The 18,576-nt window shown below is 36.6% G+C and overlaps 1 protein-coding gene across 1 annotated transcript in view; it reads left to right on the top strand.

Annotated features, from left to right (window-relative positions):
- Positions 1 to 18,576, top strand: part of HSD17B4 (hydroxysteroid 17-beta dehydrogenase 4) — a 63,396-nt gene that overhangs the window by 20,077 nt on the left and 24,743 nt on the right. Inside the window, exons 12-17 of the mRNA XM_084225098.1 lie at positions 3,234 to 3,340; positions 4,026 to 4,259; positions 4,676 to 4,727; positions 6,055 to 6,126; positions 7,647 to 7,750; positions 10,415 to 10,480. Coding sequence (XP_084081224.1) covers positions 3,234 to 3,340; positions 4,026 to 4,259; positions 4,676 to 4,727; positions 6,055 to 6,126; positions 7,647 to 7,750; positions 10,415 to 10,480 — 635 coding nt within the window. The remainder of the gene's footprint in view (positions 1 to 3,233; positions 3,341 to 4,025; positions 4,260 to 4,675; positions 4,728 to 6,054; positions 6,127 to 7,646; positions 7,751 to 10,414; positions 10,481 to 18,576) is intronic.

The raw sequence follows: 18,576 nt of genomic DNA on the forward strand, positions 1-18,576 counted from the left end.
AGGCCTTTGACACAGCCCCCCTTAACATTTGTCTAAATTGCTGAGATATGGATGTGATGGATGAACTGTTCAGTGGAGGAGGTGTTGGTTGGATGGTCAATGTCTCAATGTCCACATGGTGGTCATTAATGAACGGTGTCCATCAGGGGCCTGTATTGTGAACAGGACTGTGTAGTAGCTTAATCGATGATGTAGATAGGGGATGGAGTACACCCTCTGCAAATTTGCTGAGGGTGCACCGAGCTGAGGAGTGTGGTGACGCCGCTGAGAGATGTCATCCAGAGGGTCCTGGACAAGGATGAATGAGCCCATGGGAGCTTCATGAGCTTCAACAATATCAAGTGCAAGGTGTTGCACATAGGCTGGGGCAAGCCCCAGTATCAATACAGGATGAAGGCATCAGAAACATCCCTGTGGTGAACAATTTGGAGATGCTGGTGGATGAAAAGTTGGACAAAAGCAGGCAATGTGCGCCTTCAGCCTGAAAAGTCAGCTGTATCCCAGGGTACATCAAAAGAACCATGTCCAGTAGGCTGTGGGAGTTGATTCTGGCCCTCAGAGGTCTCCTGTCCACATGGAGTACAATATCCAGCTCTGCAGTCTTCAACACAGGAAAGGACCAGCTCTGGAGTAAGGCTAGAGGAGAGCCACAAAAATGATAAAAGTGGTGGAACTCCTCTTCTAAAGGAAGAGGTGGAGAGAGTTGGGTTTGCTCAGTCTGGAGAAGAGGAGACTTCAGTGACACGTTTTTGTATTCTTTCAGTCTTTACTTAAATTTTTGGCAGGGCCTGTTGCAATAGGATGAGAGGCAATGGCTTAAAACTGAGGCTTGATTTAGGTGAGCTATAAGGAAGAAGTTTTTTACAAAGGATGGTTAAACACTGGAACAGGTTTTTCATAGACAGGTAGTAGATGCCCCATTATGTTAACATTTGAGGTTAGGTATAGTATGATGGAGCTCTGAGCTACCTTTTCTAGTTGAAGATGTATCTGATCATTGCAAGGGAGTTGGACTAGCTGACCTTTAAGGGTCCCTTCCAACCCAGACTGTTCTATGACTCTGTGATCTCCTTAGTGTTTAGCCAGACACTAGCCAGGTTACCAATTTTATAGTCCACTAACATTATACATTCTGGAAGAAGGACTTACTGAAGAGGAGATTGTAGTATTCTGCACCATTATTAATTTACAGGTTACCTTTATACTGTTGATCTTAATTATGACAAATAATTTTGTCAAAAATGCATACTGGTAATCTTTAGATCTCACCATTAAAAGTGATCTTTATATTCCAGCATGTAAGTAGTTTATGGCCATGCTAAGTTGAGGAAACATTCAGGTTTGCTTGGAGGTCAAACCTGTATTCTCCTGTGAAGATTCTAAAGCAATGTGAAACCTTCCATTTGTTCGTGAAGAAAAAGTAGAAACAGTCTGTTACTTCTCCCAATAGCTCTGTATTGCTTTTCTTTTATTCATTTAATGAATGAACAAAGGGATAAAAGAGACTACCTTTTAAAAGGTTCTTACAAATTAGAAATATTATTTTGCACATTTTCACATTAGGTAAGTGACATAACCTTGTGTCGTATTGTGACAGAGCTTGTATCCAAAGGGGAAGCTTGTCTTTGGCAGAAGAGGTGACAACATATGTTTGTTTCTTAGATGTTCCTTTTTTCCACAAGATTCAGGCTACAAACAAATGTTATGGTGATTCTGGCAGTGAGACTGGTAAGCAAGAGATAGTTCAGGAAAAGAGGATTCTGCAAGAGGGCATGCAGTTTACCTTCAGGCTGTTTAGAGTAGTGCTGTGTGATAGAACAGCATTGACTTACAGCAAGCAGCAGTGCAAGTCAGTGTGGGCACAAGGGTTTTGAAGTACAGGGGAGTGACTCTGCATAGAGGTAGTTAAGAAATGATTTTGCACTTCTCTGATTTAAAAACACTTTTATTTTTCTGTGTGAGATTCTTGTCACCTTTTGTTTTAGACTTTCTAATGTTTAATGTTGATTTTAGCCCTATTAAGCTTCAAAGAACAAGTTGTTCTTGATAGCCTATTGTGACCATAGCTGAATTCAGCCATGCATCATCTCATTTATAATTTTGTCATTGTTCAGTCTCAGCCTTAGTTGTTTTTCTGTCTGTCTGATTCAGAAAAGAGGGTAGCAGTCAGGAGACTAGACCTGTGACTTGTATTGCAAATAATTCTCATAAGAGAATCAGTAGTAATTTTCAGATATTTGCTTCTCAGACAGTTGAAACATACAGCACTCATTATCTTCTCCATAACACATTGAGATAAGGGTCAGGGTTGACTGATGGGTGCAGAACTGATGGAACCTGTGCAGAAATCACTTTCCTCTACTTTTGTGTGGATGCTTGTAAAATGCAGTGGGACATAAACTTTAAGGAATTTCGAGATTTTAGAGGATCTGAGGTTTTAGTTAATTTTTATTAGATTTATCAAAATAAATGGGTAGGCCTTGATGAAGCTAAGAGTTAGTAGTTTACTAATAATTGATTACTTGTCAACATAATGTTTGGTTAGCTGGGTTTCTAATGAGGAATATAGAAACTGATAAATAGCTCTTAGGAGCATAAGACAATTGTAGGCTTCCTCTGTTCTGAAACCAATTGAAGCCAGGGAATGGGAGTTCTATCAAGGGTTCATTTGTCATATTTGCATTGAAAGGGTAGAAAGGTCAGAACGAGGAAGACTTCATTTACTTCCTCATTTTGGGATTCCTCCCCATGAAAGGGACCACCGACCCATTTTGAGGAACAAACTACACATGCTTAATAGCTTTTGAACTGGTTACCATACAAAGCGGGGAATGGGATGTACCAAAGTTATGAATATGCATTTGTATTTTGGGTATTCAGTACTTGCAGAGATAAAAGGACTCTGTAATCACCTGTAAATCGTGGTGTGTATTTGGGAGCCATCCCTCATGCTGCCTGGCGTTGCAATAAACAGACACTTTCCACTTTAAACTGTTAGACAGTCTTTGTCCGTCACAGTTGGATATCGGCACTAGATCAATATCCATAATTTTAATAAATCAGCAGCACTCAGTGCTCAGTTTACAGATGTATATTTACTATGTTTAAAGGTGAACTGAGAAATACCAGGCCATATCTCATTTGCTGATTGATGTGTGTGTTTTGTGTCTGTAACTGGAGCGTGTCATGTATGGTTATCTAAAAGTGAGGTTTTTTTCAATTCCCTTCTCTAGAATCCATAAGTGTATTGAGTGATGCTCTAAGTCAGATAGAATCTCAAGGGAATGTTTCTATGAATTCAACAAGCTCTGCATCAGTGGTCTCTTCTTCTGTTGACACAGTAAGTACCTCTGTCTACCAGATGCACTCAAAGCTGGGTGAAAACCTTGAGCAGAGAGACCGGTGTTGCTTCCCAGCTTGTACTCTGGCTTGCTGTCTGCAAAAAAACAAAGTTGGGGTTTAGAATGTGAAGTGTGGAAGCAGAATGAAAAACATCTCCAGACTCCAGTCTCTATTTTTCCTATTGATGGTAGGAAAACTTAGGGCTGAATAGACTGGATAATGCAGAATCTAAGCGCTTGTAAGTTCTGTTACGCATCTCTAATTTAGGGTATTATTCAGAAAAGCGACAGAGCTTGGGTGTTGTTGGGCAGTGTCATTTTGCTCTGGCTCCTTCTCTATAGATAATTTTTCCTCATTTCAGTCTTATTATGGTGCTAATTATTTCAATTGTGGTTTGTTTTTGAAAATATCTTATGCACTGCAGAGTGCAGCTGTATGAAGTTATACCATTTATTCTTGAGGTAGATTGCTTGAAGCAAGGTATAATGCCTTGCATTTGGTTTGCTTGTATTGCAATGAATGCATTAATATTTTATGGTGTATTTATTACTCATACTTTAGGTGTACATGTGACTGTAAAGAAAATCCTCAGGCATCAGGTTTGGTAGAAGAATTACAGAAAGAATGCAAGTTCAATATTAACTGGTTTTGATTTTTATTTTATGCTGACTTCTTATTTCCAGGCAAGCATTGTTGGCCGTAAATTGGGTACCCACGTGTATAAATACACTCACTTGGAGCCTATTCTATATGCACTTGGTGTGGGAATGTCTACTAAGGATCCAGACCACCTAAAATTTCTGTTTGAAGGAAGTGAAGAATTCTGCTGTTTACCTAGCTTTGGAGTAATTCCTGCTCAGACATCGATGTTTGATGGTGTTCCTTCTCTTTCAGGACTAAATATTGATCTTGCAAGGGTATGGAAGAGTAAAGTAGCTAATTTTGCTTGTGTGTCATATAACTGAAAGGTGACTTCGGTTAATATTTTTGTAATATTGTTAAGTTCTTTTTGGTCTAGAAGTTCAAAATTCAGTGGTTTGTATTCTTACATCCTAAGAAATTACTCATTTACTTTACTTGTCTAATGCATCTTCCCATGATGAGATGTATGATGAATTTGATATTCAATTTTACTTTGTGTTCACTATGCTTTTTTTAAACCAAAAAACTTTATTTGAAAACATTTTGGGGATGAAGTTAGAAAAACAAAAGAATAAAACTTGGGCTTTTTTTAATTAGTTTGCTCTGGACACTTTCTAAAATAGCTGTGTATTGACTTGGGGGAGAAAGCAATCTATTGATTGTTATTGCAGCACTGTCTTTCTTTACATAGATGCTGCATGGTGAGCAATATCTGGAGCTTTATAAACCATTACCAACTTCAGGTCAGTCCTTCTGTTTTGTTGATGTGTTTTTCACTGTAACAGCTGTTCCTGTAGCTCTGTTGTAAATGGGAACAGGCAAGCTTTGTTTCAAACTGTAGTAGGAGTGGGGGAAAAGACAGGCAACCTGTTGTGTTCTTGAAGGAATTTTTAAACTGTGTTTTTGAGATTGGGTGTTGCTTTTATACAGTACACTTAGTAAAGTATGTATCATCTTTGATACAGTAAGCAGTTACACTACATACCTGTGGATTATTCATCTAATTTGATACTAACTACCAAAACTTTAAAATATTTGCATAAGGTTGTATCATAAAACTTATGGGATGTTTGCCTAAGAATTCTTCAGCATTGATTGTGTCTGTGTGCCTGTAAGAGGATAAGATTTAAACTATGTATGTAAAAAACCAAATGGACATCCTAATGAGGAAGCTAATAACAATTACTTTTCTTCCTGTCAAAATTCTCAAGGCATTAGTTACTGCAGTAGCAAATTCTTTTCAGAGATGGCTGAGTTTTACCAGATTACAGTATCTGAGAGTTACCTGTTACATTAATTCAAGATATGCATGTGTCTGGATTTCCTCACTGGTAGTTTATAAAAATTAAGCTTTTGAGATTGTAGCAAAAAAAAAAAAAAAAAAAAAAAAATTGCAAGCCGCAAGTAAATGGCAGAATTTTTTGTTCAAACAAAAAATTATCTGAAAATTATATTTAATACAAAGAAGTTGATGATTAGTAACGGATTGCCAGGACTTCATAAAGGTTTTTGGTTTTGCATTCTGTAGGCTGATTTATAAACACATGTGTGTCTCTAATGCGGTAACCTCTAGCACAAATTTCAGGGACCCCTGTGCCCAGGCTCTGAGCTGAGCTTCTCTTCTGTAAGACTGTGGTTGCCTCAGCCCTCCTGAAATCTGTGGACGGTCCTTAAATGATTTGATCTAGCTTTGAAGATAGCAATATGTTTGAGTCTAAAAAGTGATATGTTTAGCTCTGAATGCATGAACTATAGCAAAATTCTATTTTAAATAAAACCCAGAAGTTATAAAAATACCCCGAGCAAAACGACACTCAGATCTTCAAGATTTGCAAAGATTCCCAGACACTGTTGTTAGGACGATTGTAATTAATATGACTTTTACAATGCTTATGGTGATGTTGATAATAAAAATTACAATAACAATAATAATAATGACAGCAACAATAATGATAGTGTAGGTAAGGAAGTTAGTAAGTAAATATAGTTAATAAGGAAGTGTAAAGCATGATCTGTAGGCTATGTTCCTGAATCAAAACCTTACAATGTGTTCATGTTCTATTCTTACAGGAGAATTAAGGTCAGTTGCAACTGTTGCTGATATTCTGGACAAAGGATCAGGAGCAGTCTTGCTAATAGATGGTAAAATGTTTTGTGGCTTTTGATGGTGGTGCAGTTATATTTATTAGGCTTCATTTTAAACTAGGTATACTAATAACTGCCAGCCCTTCCACAGAGACTTTTAGCTTATTTAATCTCAGTGACATGTGGCTGTGTAATTGTTCTTGGTCAGTTAACCTACTGAATTAGAAACACTTTCTTCCTGTGTAGGTAGAACAATGCACCATGCAAACAGATCAAAGTGTGATTGTTCTTGAGTAGTTAGCATACTGAAATAAGAACACTTTCTTCCTGTGGAGGTAGAATAATGCAGTATGCAAACAGATCTTAATAAATTCTTGATAATAATACTTTCTCCTGCCTGAAGGTAGCCAGTTTATATTCTGTCACCCCACAGGAAGGGGTGTGTGTCTGCATGTTTGCGTGTGTTTTGTGGATGGTTTTGCAAAAGTTAATAATATTTTATGTTATGTATATTTTAACATATTTTATGTTATGTTATACATTATGTTATGTGGACTCACCTGCAAAGTATCAGTCTTTAAGAGTATGTCCTGCATTCTTTTTTTATGCCTGCATTATTTTATTCTAAACAAAACCCATTTGCTTCCTTTTAAATCCAAATTAGAGGATGAGAATGTCTCCAGAAATTGATAACTTGCAGTTTTCAGAATCTTACTCTCATTAGGTGTGATTATGCTAAGATCCTTTGGGAAATTATACAGAAAGAGTAGGTTTATAGACTGTGAATCTCTAAACATTGTTGACCTTTTATTTCTTCAGTGTCAGATAAAATTGTAAGAGATTTTTTACTGACCATTCTTCATAGCTGTGTTTTGTTTTCATAATGGGCTAATATGAAGCCTGCTTATTCCTGCAACATGCAGAAGTTCTTTTTGTGAGCAGAGTCTCTGGTTTTTAAATTTCTTCTAGAACTGGAAATTAACATTATTAACAAAACAGTTCTGTGAATTCCAGTCTGAGGTGTAAATGAGTGAAATAGCTATGAATCACAATAGGAAGCTAAATTTCAGTTCAGTGTAAGAAGTCTTACTTCTTCAAAAGAAGAAACAGGTGACCTTGAACTCTGGAACTCTTCTCATACAAGGTGCTAGTACCACTTTTTGTATGAGTTCATAATCTATTTAACACATTGGGTATTCTCAATAGCTTTTAATACATCATATTTTATGGTAAAAGTCTATATTTCAATAAATTAATACAGTCTGAGGTGCTGAGATAAATCTAATTTCAGTTCTGTGTTGTCAATTTTTTTTAGCACCTTGAATGTTGTCACCATTTTGATAGCTCATTTTTTAATTTTAGTGCTTTCAAATAGATAAAGTTCATTATATTATTTGAAACATGTCATTAGTCTTCCCTACTAGGAAAGTGACTTGCAGTGTGAAAGTGTGACCACTGTCAGTTGTTAAAATGAGCTTGTCAAGTTTCCATGTGAACTTGTCTCTTGTAACAGCACATGCTAGTTGTATGAAAAAGGAGATTGAAGACAAAAAATGACCTTCCCCTTTGTGTTTCAGTGAACACCTATTGTGGAAAGGACCTCATCTGTTATAATCAGTTCTCTTTGTTTTTTGTTGGAGCTGGAGGATTTGGTGGAAAACGAACATCAGAAAAGGCCAAGGTAAATCCACACATATCCATATAAAAAAAACCAAAAAACAAACCACCAAACACGTAAAGAGTTCTGTCAGCACTGCAAGAAAAATATTAGCTATATGAATGAGGAAGTATGAACTAGCATTTAAGCAGTGTGGCTGAGCAAACTCAGATGGATTTTAAATACTTCTGTTCACTGCAGAGCCTGAGGGAAAAGGTATTTTTTAGGTCTTGGGAAACCAGTGGTTTTGAGAGTTAGACAGAAAAATGAATTGATAAGCATTACACAGATGAAATATTCCTACACTGAAATATTTGAAATGGTATATGAATATTTGAAATATCCTAATGGAATGCAGTATTAGGGTTGAGCTTGCAGTTTCTAGAAAAGATCTCTAGGTGTAGCTCTTTCTAAATCTGTGTGTTTGTATGGAAGAGGCTTGGAAAGCATAAAGAGGAAAGGAGAAGTAGCATTATAGTTTGGAGCTGAACTTTTCTGTTTTTAGAAAAGCAGCGGGTAGCAAACATTGTCACATGAACACAGAGTGTGTATGTCTGAGGTAGCTATTTGGGTACCTGACATTGTCTCCTTCAATGCTGTGTTTGAGGGCAGTGTCAGCTGTGACTTCATGTTGTTAATGTGAACTAGAGCCCTGAGGCACTACAGTAATAAACAATTGAATGAGAAAGTATGTTAAGTTCAGTGGTTTTGAACATGAATAATGAAACACCTAGGTTTCATGTGTCTGAAATACTGTATGTGAAGTTCTTTGGGATTTTTGCATGTTTACAAAAATTTACAGGGTTTTTACTTAAACCCGTATCAATTATATAGAAGTTTTATGATATCAGGTACTGAAATGCCTGCTGCGTTAAAGAGCCTCTCTGTAGTATTAAAAAATTCACAGGAAATTGTTGCAGACAGTGTATTGAAGTCTTTGAAGGATCCCTTAATTGCAATCAGATCCCTAAAATCTGCAATCAGATTTTATAAGCAGTGCATGTAAAAAACCCTATGGTTCAAGGCTAACCTATTGTGATGATGTCAGTGAGTCCAGTGTAGTGCTTTGGCACTTCCTAGTTAAACATTGCACTTCAGGTAACTGCAATTTCTTCACTCTATTTAGTGAAATGTGAGAATGTTATATACACAATTTTACTTTTTAACATTTGAAGACTACTGTTTCAGGCAGCTCCTTCCTGTGATTAAAAAAAAATCCCCCAAATGTAGTGTCATTAAGACAAAAATTACAGCCATTCCAACAGAGGCATCGGCATGCAAGAGGCTAGTTTTCCAATGGTGGATTTTCCTGCTTTTTCCTTGCAGACCTTGCCAATTAAAAAGAGTTTCATGCCACTCAGTGCAAAAAGAATTCCCAAGCTGAGCAGACATATGTTGTAGTGTGTCTTTTTGTCACTTAACATTTTTATTGTATTTGAAAATTTCTTGCAAGTCCAGAGGAGCAGATTTCCAAGCTGAGGTCAATGGTGAGCAGTGTGTTGTGTGAGTCATGTGTCTCCTCTTGAGTTAAGGGTTTCTTGACCTGTAGGTAGAGGGGTTTCGTTAATTATTCACATGTTGGCTGATTTTAATGACTCAGTAGGTCAAGCTGAGTTTCTTTAAGTGAGCTGGAAGTAGATTGGCAAGTCATGCTTGTTTTGAGAGCATGTTTAGGAAATGTTCTTGTTATCAAGCTGATTGTGTAGGTCCACTGTGATTCTCTGAAGTGACAAGAGGAGTGTTTATCAAGTCTTCCACCCCAGAAATAGTCTTGTTGTGTGTTAATAAACTGGGAAGAGCCTTTGCTTTTATTAGACATGAAACTGCAAAGCACTTGGTATCTTTATATTTCTCTTTCCTTTGGTTAAGACCTTACACAAATTAAGATAAGTGAAATTACTACAGGTGAGAATCAGTTTGCTTCCTTTCATTTTAGAGCTTAAGCTAGTTTCTTTCTGGACTTTTTTGTTTGTTTTGAAAATACAAGGAGTAGAGGAGAAAAAATTATTTCAGCTACTTTAATAGCTTGAATTGGTTATGGTGTACTTTATGTTTGTCATGATCTAGGATGTTCTCTGTCAGTTTGTTGGCAAGATTTGTCTTGGAAACTGAACTATGAAGCTGTAGATTGCACAAGGAGCAGCTTTTTTGCAGTAAAGTGGGGCTTAATGTGCAGAATGTAATTGCAAAAAATAAAAAGTAAAAGAAAAAAATGTAAAACAAAAAGGTGCTGGAAGCTCATAAAGGTGAAAAGTAATGAAACAGGTAGTAAATAATTTTGTTCTTCATTGTGCCTCTAAAAGTATTATTTTAAAATCTTCATTTTTGTTTGTGTTGAAAAGCATTTTACTATTCTGTGAGACAACTGTTTTTTTCTGAGTGAATAATTCTTGGCTTTTTTTGGATAATTTGGAAGCAATGTTGTCAAACACATCAGGTGAATCATGTAACAGTATGCAGGATCTGATGCCTCAGAATCACTATCTTTGTAAGGCTAACTTTGATGAGTGATGTTTTCTGGACTAAGTATCTTTTTCTATTTGTCTATAAATGTAGAAATGATAGGAGGAAGCTTGCCAATTTGGTAAATATTGTTTCTTTTTATACATAACTGGTATATTCTGGTATTGGGTATGGATAGAAGAATTTTGCTGTGAAATACTAATAATACTATTACTTGTGCTTTAGGTAACAGCAGTTCCACCCCAGAGACCCCCTGATGCTGTAGTTTCTGATATTACAACAGCTGATCAGGTAAAGCTTTGTCTTCTTTAGGTGTGGAAATCTTTGTTTTGTTTGGAGAAGGGAGTGCTAAATGATGTTAATTAATAGTGTAGGTTTTCTGATATACCTCAGGTATTTATACTTGCTTATTTATGTTTATATATATATATATATATATATGTGTGTGTATATATGTGTAAAGCTAAAATTTCTGCTAGATTATGACAGTGTGTTCAATGTACTTTGCAAAACATTCTTTTCTTAAGACTGATGAAATTTTATAATTGTTTATTACAAATTTTGTATAGGAGGAGGAGATGAATGTTTGTATCTGTTGTACTTTTGAAAAGAAGGTTCAGGTTTCCTGAAATATACCACATGGTGCAAACAAACACATTTTGACCAAAAAAAAAAAAAAAAAAGAATTGCTTGTGGCTCACAGTTTTGAAAAAGTTAAATTTGTGTAGTAGGAGTAGTCAAGGGAAACCTGAAACACTGACAGACACTGTCCAGGTATGTTTCTGTTTGTCCACATCCCCCCTGGTTCACAGGCATTTGCTTTCCCCAGGCAGAAACCTGTGCAGAGAAATGTAATGTCCTATCAAGGTAAACCTGCAGGTGTCAGACAAACAAGAAAAGAAAATCTGGAGCTACCAACGTTAGGACACAGAGTGCTGTTTCCAAAATCAACTTAGTCATGGCAGATGGCTGTAGCTTTGGAAGATGGAATTAAAATGTTGAGCATTAGCTGAACTGTGCTAATTGCAATGTCTGCTTAGCCTCTCTCTGATTATATATGGAATAATTAAGTCTCATCCAGCTGATTCTTGTGCTTGAAGTCCAAGTTAGCCCTACCCACTTCAACTGGGAAAGAGAGCCAAAATCAGCAGATCAGCATTTTTGTTTATTTCACAGATGTACTGGCTGCATCCTAAAATTTACAGCACAGGTCTAGGAGGTACAGGTGTCTTATTCTTCTCAAAAGGCTTCATTGAAAATTGGCAAGGTGATCAAAGAGCAGAGAATGGTGAGGGAGTACTTTTCTCCTAGCAGTTGGCTAAATGTGGTGGAAGGTGCTTTCTAGCAGCTGACCCTTTATTAGATGAGATACAGCATCTCTAAAGGTTCAGTATTTATAAGTATTTATTTTGAATCTTGGAAAGATTCTCCTCTGCATGATTATATTGGAACTGATTCTAGGCTCATCAGTTTTCACATGGTATTTATGATTGCCTTGTTCATATGGTAGTTTTAGTTTCTGAGCCTTAAACCCGTATTTCTAGAATTGTTATTGTGCACAAAATTCTCTGAAGTTCATGAGATAAAAGATAGTAATAAAACATGATAACAAAGAAGTTGGGAAACTTGCTATTGCTAAATTGATTTTTGGAAATAAAAGAAGTAGCAGAGAGTAGCCACTTCACTTGCTTTTTTTTAAGATATACTCTGACAGGTAGATATATAAAGAGAATTAATCTCTAGTTAGAAGTTAGAGGAGCCACAGCCAGTGGACTTTGATAATCACAAAAAGGCTTCTGTACCAAATTATTCATTTGCATTTGTGTTTCAGTGATGATGACAGGATGGGTGTACAGGAAGGGGGAATGTGTAGCACTTGGGAACTTTATGTACAGATACCGACTTTCATGGGAAGGACAGCTTGGGAAAATATTTTACATTTACCAAGATTTTACATTTGTGTGTCTGTGGAATGACACATAACTGCCCAAAATCTTCTTTAAAAAATAGAAGCTGGCACACAAACTGCTTTGAAATTTCTGAATGTCTTAGTGTTTAAATGAAAAGTGTGTTGGCAGAAATGACTGTTGCCATTCAACCACTGAGTTAGTTCAGAGTATAAAACAGACTGGAAGAGTCAGTTTGCAGATGGCATTTGATTCAACTTAAACTGTACTTATGTCCAGTGATAGCTGTGACACTCAATTTTGTGTTACCATAATTATATGGCTAAATTGCTCTTCATAATTAGCATTTTTTCCCTTTTCCTATCATAATTCTGTAGTAAACTATCTCATAAATACACTTCCATGGAAAATTTAGAAATATTTACACACCTGTCTTTCACTTAAGATAATGACTGTGGTTACCTTAAAAGTTTATTCACTTCTAACTGTACTGCAGTGGGATTTTTCCAAGAGGAAAAGATGAAGACCAGATGAAGCACTGCTTAGTGAGGAGGACTCTGGGAATGGAGGGCTAAATAACTGTTTCTGCCCATCACCGTGTGTTAGCAGAAGAGAGGGTACAGCCACCTACAGTTCCTTGACAAATCTTTGTGCTTTGTGACTGTTGGCAGAACAAAGTAATCCTTTTGGTTTTATTACTGGTATCAAAGACTAATAGCAAGAGGTATAATATATGTCTATCCCTCTCAGATCTGTACCCATTTCTGAGAAGTTCTTTAGATTGCAGCCAGTGCTTATGAATGAATTGCAGTTCCATGATGTAAGCTGCTTAAAGGTAGAAGTGGCTAAGAAAAATTTAGAGGTATCTAATCTTCTAAAAACCTTTAAAATTTAAAATTGCATCTTGCTAAAGAATATTTCTTCTGTATTCGTGAATTTTTCTGCAAAGAACTAAATGACAATTTTTGCATCTTGCCCTGTAAGAGATGTGCATGTGTGGTGGTATTTTTCTAGCTTGTTCTCTCTCTGTAACCTGAACTTTACTTTACTAGACACACTGCCATAAGTCTTTTGAATTAAATAGAACTTTTGACAGAAGATCAAGACGTCTAGAGGGTGTTTGACTACTAGCCATTAGCAAGGAATGGATCATTCAGTTTCAACCCTATAGGGAATATTTAATGTAGTTACAGAGCTTTTGTCCTGACAGTTTTCAAACTGGGTGCTTAAATGAATCAATCAAACTGATTTTGCTGAATAGTTGCTAGTGCAATGAAAACTAACAGGCAGGGAATGACCTGTATCTCTGGAGAATCTTGTCTGCATAGAGCTTTCACTCTCTTCCCAAATGTGTTGATTTCTTGGGAGCTCATTTTCTGATGACACACAAGGTAAGCTGCAGTGCTTATTTAAAGTGGATAATACCTTAACTAATACAAATCACTTATGAGGAAGGAAACAAGTTAAGTGTCTTGAATTTGTTGTGGACTTTCTATGATGTTTGTTTGCTCTTGGAATAACTCAGTGTTCTGATACAAGTTTCCTTCCAAAAAACTGTTCTCTATTGTCAAGTATCAGAAATAATATTCAGAATACACAGTGTAGTGACAACAAATAAACACTGTAACAATAGTGCACAGGATGAAATTTTTGACCATGTAATTTCAGTTTTACTGTTCTCTTTTCTTTAACCTTTTCCTGAAAGCTACCTGTTTTGTTTGCGACATGGCAAAACTAAAGCTGCAGTATGTGGAGTTTGCAGGACTTCCAAGTTTTTGTTAATGTCAGCTCATCTCAATGGAATATCTAGTAATCTAGTGGATTATCTAGTAATATCAATGGAATGTCTAGTAATATCTACTTGCCAGTAGAAAAATTCTCTTTGCTTGCAACAGTGTCATATATTTCTCTATAGCCTGCTCCCACTCTGAGATCTGACTCTGTGTACTTGTTACTTATATCAGTAGGGAGAAATAGACATGACAGAAAAGTAAAAATGAACATTCAGACAGGTTTCGAAAAACACGGTGTCTCAGCCTGTAATGCTTTTGAACCAGCTGTGTACATGCAACTGTGAACCCTTTAAGACTCTGCAATGCAGCATCATGTGAGCTATCATATGCAGATTTCTGCTACAGCTACTTTTCCATGCAGCTTGGAGATCTCAGACACATGGTACTTCTGCTCTGAGTCTTCCAGGGTCATGCAGTTTGGCCATTTTTGCTTTCAAGAATTTTTAAATTCTTTAGAGCTGATGAAGCTGAGCCTAATACTCGTTGGTTAAAGGAGCTTATTTGTATCCTGTAATTTTTAAGTTGCTTTTATTTGGAAAACTATGATAGTGTTTTAAGTGTTACAGATATCTAAAAAGATCAAAATTCCAAGTAAAGGTTGTGGGTTTTGTAGTCTTAATCTGCTTTATGTGCAATGTTTAATGATACAGTTTTCAGTGATGCTGGCATGAATGGTGTGTTTGTTTCCCTCTTCATCAGGAGCTCCTTCCACATGCGAGGAAAATGCTGTAGGCATCAACTGAGACAGTGGAGGAAGTCAGTTTTTCCTGTGTTGTTTATTGCAACAAGTTATATTCTGAGGAGTAATGAGAAGAAAATTTTCACATGGTTAGAGAGTGCTTGGAACTGCACAATGGATTGACCATGGATTTACTGTACTTTGGTCTATGGGCCACTGTCACCCAGATATCCCAAAGCACTCAGGCATGGGTGCTCCTTAATCAGTGACTGGTAGGAGAGGATTAGACAGTAGAATTTGGAAGATGGAATTTGGGAGTGGAACTAGCTGGAGGATGTCTGAGCATCACAGGCTGAAATTGAAATCCACAGAGGGTGTGTTCAGAGCTTGTAAACTGTTCATCAGAAATGTGAGGTGCTTTAAAAAGGTAGGCCTTCAAATTTTCCATTGGAGAGCTGGAATTTGTTTCTGCTGCTTGACAGTTACAACCTTTTCTCCTTGTAGTTTTTAATCTATAAAGCAAGAATGTTTATAAATGTTTGAGGCATTGTAATTGTACAGAGAATGTTTAAAGGAGTGGCATACAGCATCAGATGGTGATTTTTCTGGATGTGATACAGTTAGCAGCATAAAAAAGAGACATAGATATGTACTTATATATACACTATATAAGTGAATATGATTCTTCACTCATTCAGAGATTTTGAAAGAGATTCAGTTAAATCATACCTAGACTAGTCTAAAAAAACTATGTAAAGCCTTTTGTTCCAGGTATAAATCTAGCATTGATTGACAGGATATGAAGAAATTGCTGGGTTTTAGTGCTTTGTGGTTTTTTTCAAACATTACAGTTACTTTTTGTTTTCTCTGAAAGAGGAAAAATAATTGGCCCCTGTCCTGTTATCAGCATCCTGTGATTAAGACTGCAGGAGTCACCTTCCCTTCCTGAGTCATTCTCAGTCCTGCAGTCCTGATCACACCGCAGCTACCTGAGTTTAGTTTTTTACCGTGTCAAATTCAGTTAAAATTACAGTTCCTAATGTAACTGGAAGCAGTTGTGAGGACAATTATGCAGACATCTGATTTGTTGTCAGAGAGTGGACTTTACAATAAAAACTTACTAAGAAGAATTTTTGGAATCAAAGAGGAGTGTGGGAAGCATTTAATGAATGTTTAATGAATTATTAAGCTAAAATCTACTGTGAAATGTTTTCTGCCTGTTGCCAGTAGGTCCATTATTATGAGGCTTTACTTTACACCTGCAGATGGTGTGATAAGACCCCCCTTCCAAGCTTATGTGTAGTTCAAATGTGAATCCTTACCTGTGGAAAGCCATATTTTATTCTGCAGTCTTCATATGTGTTTTAATCCTAAGCATATATAAATATTTGTGGTTTTAGACAATTTAGGGAATGATGAAGGAAGAAACAGGAAGACCCATCAGATCAATAGCTGGCTCTCAGCCTGGTGTCAGTGGCATAATTTTTGCTTTATTGATCATAGGTCAGTTTGCACAACAGCAGGCCCGCAGTCAACAGATAGGGTACACCCATCTCAAGGGGTAAAAGGTCTTTGCACAGGATTTAGCAGGGCTCATTAAATGGGTTTTAAACTAGATTTGAAGCCGTAAAGGGATAAAACCAGGCTTACTAGAGACAAGTATGAGGGCAGCATGACAGTATTTGAAGGAAGATGTCTCAGTGGAGATGGAATCCATGTGTCAGCAGAGACATAGGAGTTATTGATGTGTTAGCAAACATGGAAGCAATTAAAAGCATAGTGTAGGAATTATGTCTTCATACCCACGAAAAAAAAGGTGGGATCAGTAGCCCAACTGAAGTGCATCTACACCGATGCACGCAGTGTGGGCAACAAACAGGAGAAAATGGAAGCTGTTGTGCAACAGGAAAGGTATGACAGAGTTCCCATCAAAATATGGTTGTATAACAAATTCTAATTTATATCCTCTTCTGTAAAGACTGTAGTATAGCATTGCCTAAAGATGTGTAAATTTAAGTGAATTTCAGGCAATAGCACAAAAGAGCCTCCTGAGTGATTTTTTTTTTCTATTTATAGCATAAATAATTTGTTTCATGATAGAGAAAATGATGTTATGTGGGTTCACAAACATGGACAGCATGACAGAAGAAAAAGTACTAAACAAGAAAGGATGATAGAAACCAAACAAAGGGATGTCAAATCTTTGCTAAGATTTGATAACCGTTCTGTCATTTGTTTAGAAGTTTCAGTGTGCAAAAACAGTACTCCCAGAACTATTATATAGTTTGTAATAGTAATCACTTTGAAAGTTTGTTATTAATGCCAACTTTTATATAACCCCCAGTCCTTTGTGTTTATTCTTGTTGGGAAGATCAGAATATAACGGTTTAATCATAGCAATTTTGACAAATATTTGAGGGCTTGGATTATGCTAGAATTTTCTGTATTAAGGTGATAAAAGAAAAGGTATGGGTCTGGCAGTCAATTTGTTCAGACAAGTTGATATTGTTTACTGACTTTGTTTCCTCCCCTTGTCTATACATGTCTTAGTAAAGGCTGTAGAAATTGTTAATCCATTTGAAGTTTCCCAAAATGAAGAAATGTAGTTTTTTAATTGAGAGGCATCGTTAGGGGAAAGGCTTCTTGCATATTTGTTATGTTACTGAAAAGTGACTAATGTTTTGTGAAGTCAGAATACTTAAGTTCATACTAAATTTGAAAAACATTTGATATGAACAAACAGAAGATTCATGAGTAGTGCAGGGTGGGGAAGTTTTATGTACAGTGAGTTACTTAAGTATTGTGCTAAATTTGAGTTCTTCAAACATCAACATTGCCATTTTAACTGGAAATTTTCAGTGTTCTTAGTGTGAATGAGAGCCCATTGGCCCATGCTGATGAGATTGTGGATGTTTTCTTCTCAAGATGACTTGACTACTTTTTCTCTTAAATGGTCTGTAAATCATGCATACACACATAGGTACTCACACATATGTACACACACACATATGTACATACACACATATGTACACACACACATATGTACACACACACATATGTACACACACACATATGTACACACACACATATGTACACACACACATATGTACACACACACATATGTACACACACACATATGTACACACACATATGTACACACACACATATGTACACACACACATATGTACACACACACATATGTACACACACACATATGTACACACACACATATGTACACACACACATATGTACACACACACATATGTACACACACACATATGTACACACACACATATGTACACACACACATATGTACACACACACATACGTACACACACACATACGTACACACACACATGTCCATGTCTGTACATACATGTATTCATATATACACACGCCATTATTTGGTAATGTAAGCTTTTGGGTAGACGTATTTTTCTGCCCATTTAGAAGGAAAAATATGTGGATAGTTGGCTTCCTCTTTCCTCAGCTTTACCACTGACCTTTATTACAGTCTGCAGGAAGACTAAAAAATTGGCACTGACACGCTTGATATCGTCTTTCCTTTTGTGGTCTGTCAGAATTCCTAAATTGTTAGGAAATGAGACTTGACAGTTTGTGTTATTAATTGGAGAACAATTTAACCATTTTATGAATTACTTCAGTCTAATGCTTTACATCAATTGATTCTTGTAATCTTTCAAGGGTGCATCTTTAGTTGGTGCTTGGGTTTTTGTTTTCTTTTTCCCCTTGTCCCCCAGAATGCTGTCACTTATGAAATATCTTTACTTTCTAAAATATACAAAGTAGAGCCAACAAGCATTAAAGCAGTTCTGTTTCCATGTTGACTGTAATTTATATAATGAAGACTTACCAAAGATTGTGGTAAATGCAATTTGTTGGCAGACCTGATTTGGCTGCACTGAATCTGAAATAAACCTACTGTAACTGTTTTATTCAGCTCTCCCTGTGTTTTTTCCAGCTGTGACCAGTGTCACTGTTGTTATT

Source organism: Fringilla coelebs (genome assembly GCF_963513975.1).
Source record: "Fringilla coelebs genome assembly, chromosome: Z".
Taxonomy (NCBI): domain Eukaryota; kingdom Metazoa; phylum Chordata; class Aves; order Passeriformes; family Fringillidae; genus Fringilla; species Fringilla coelebs.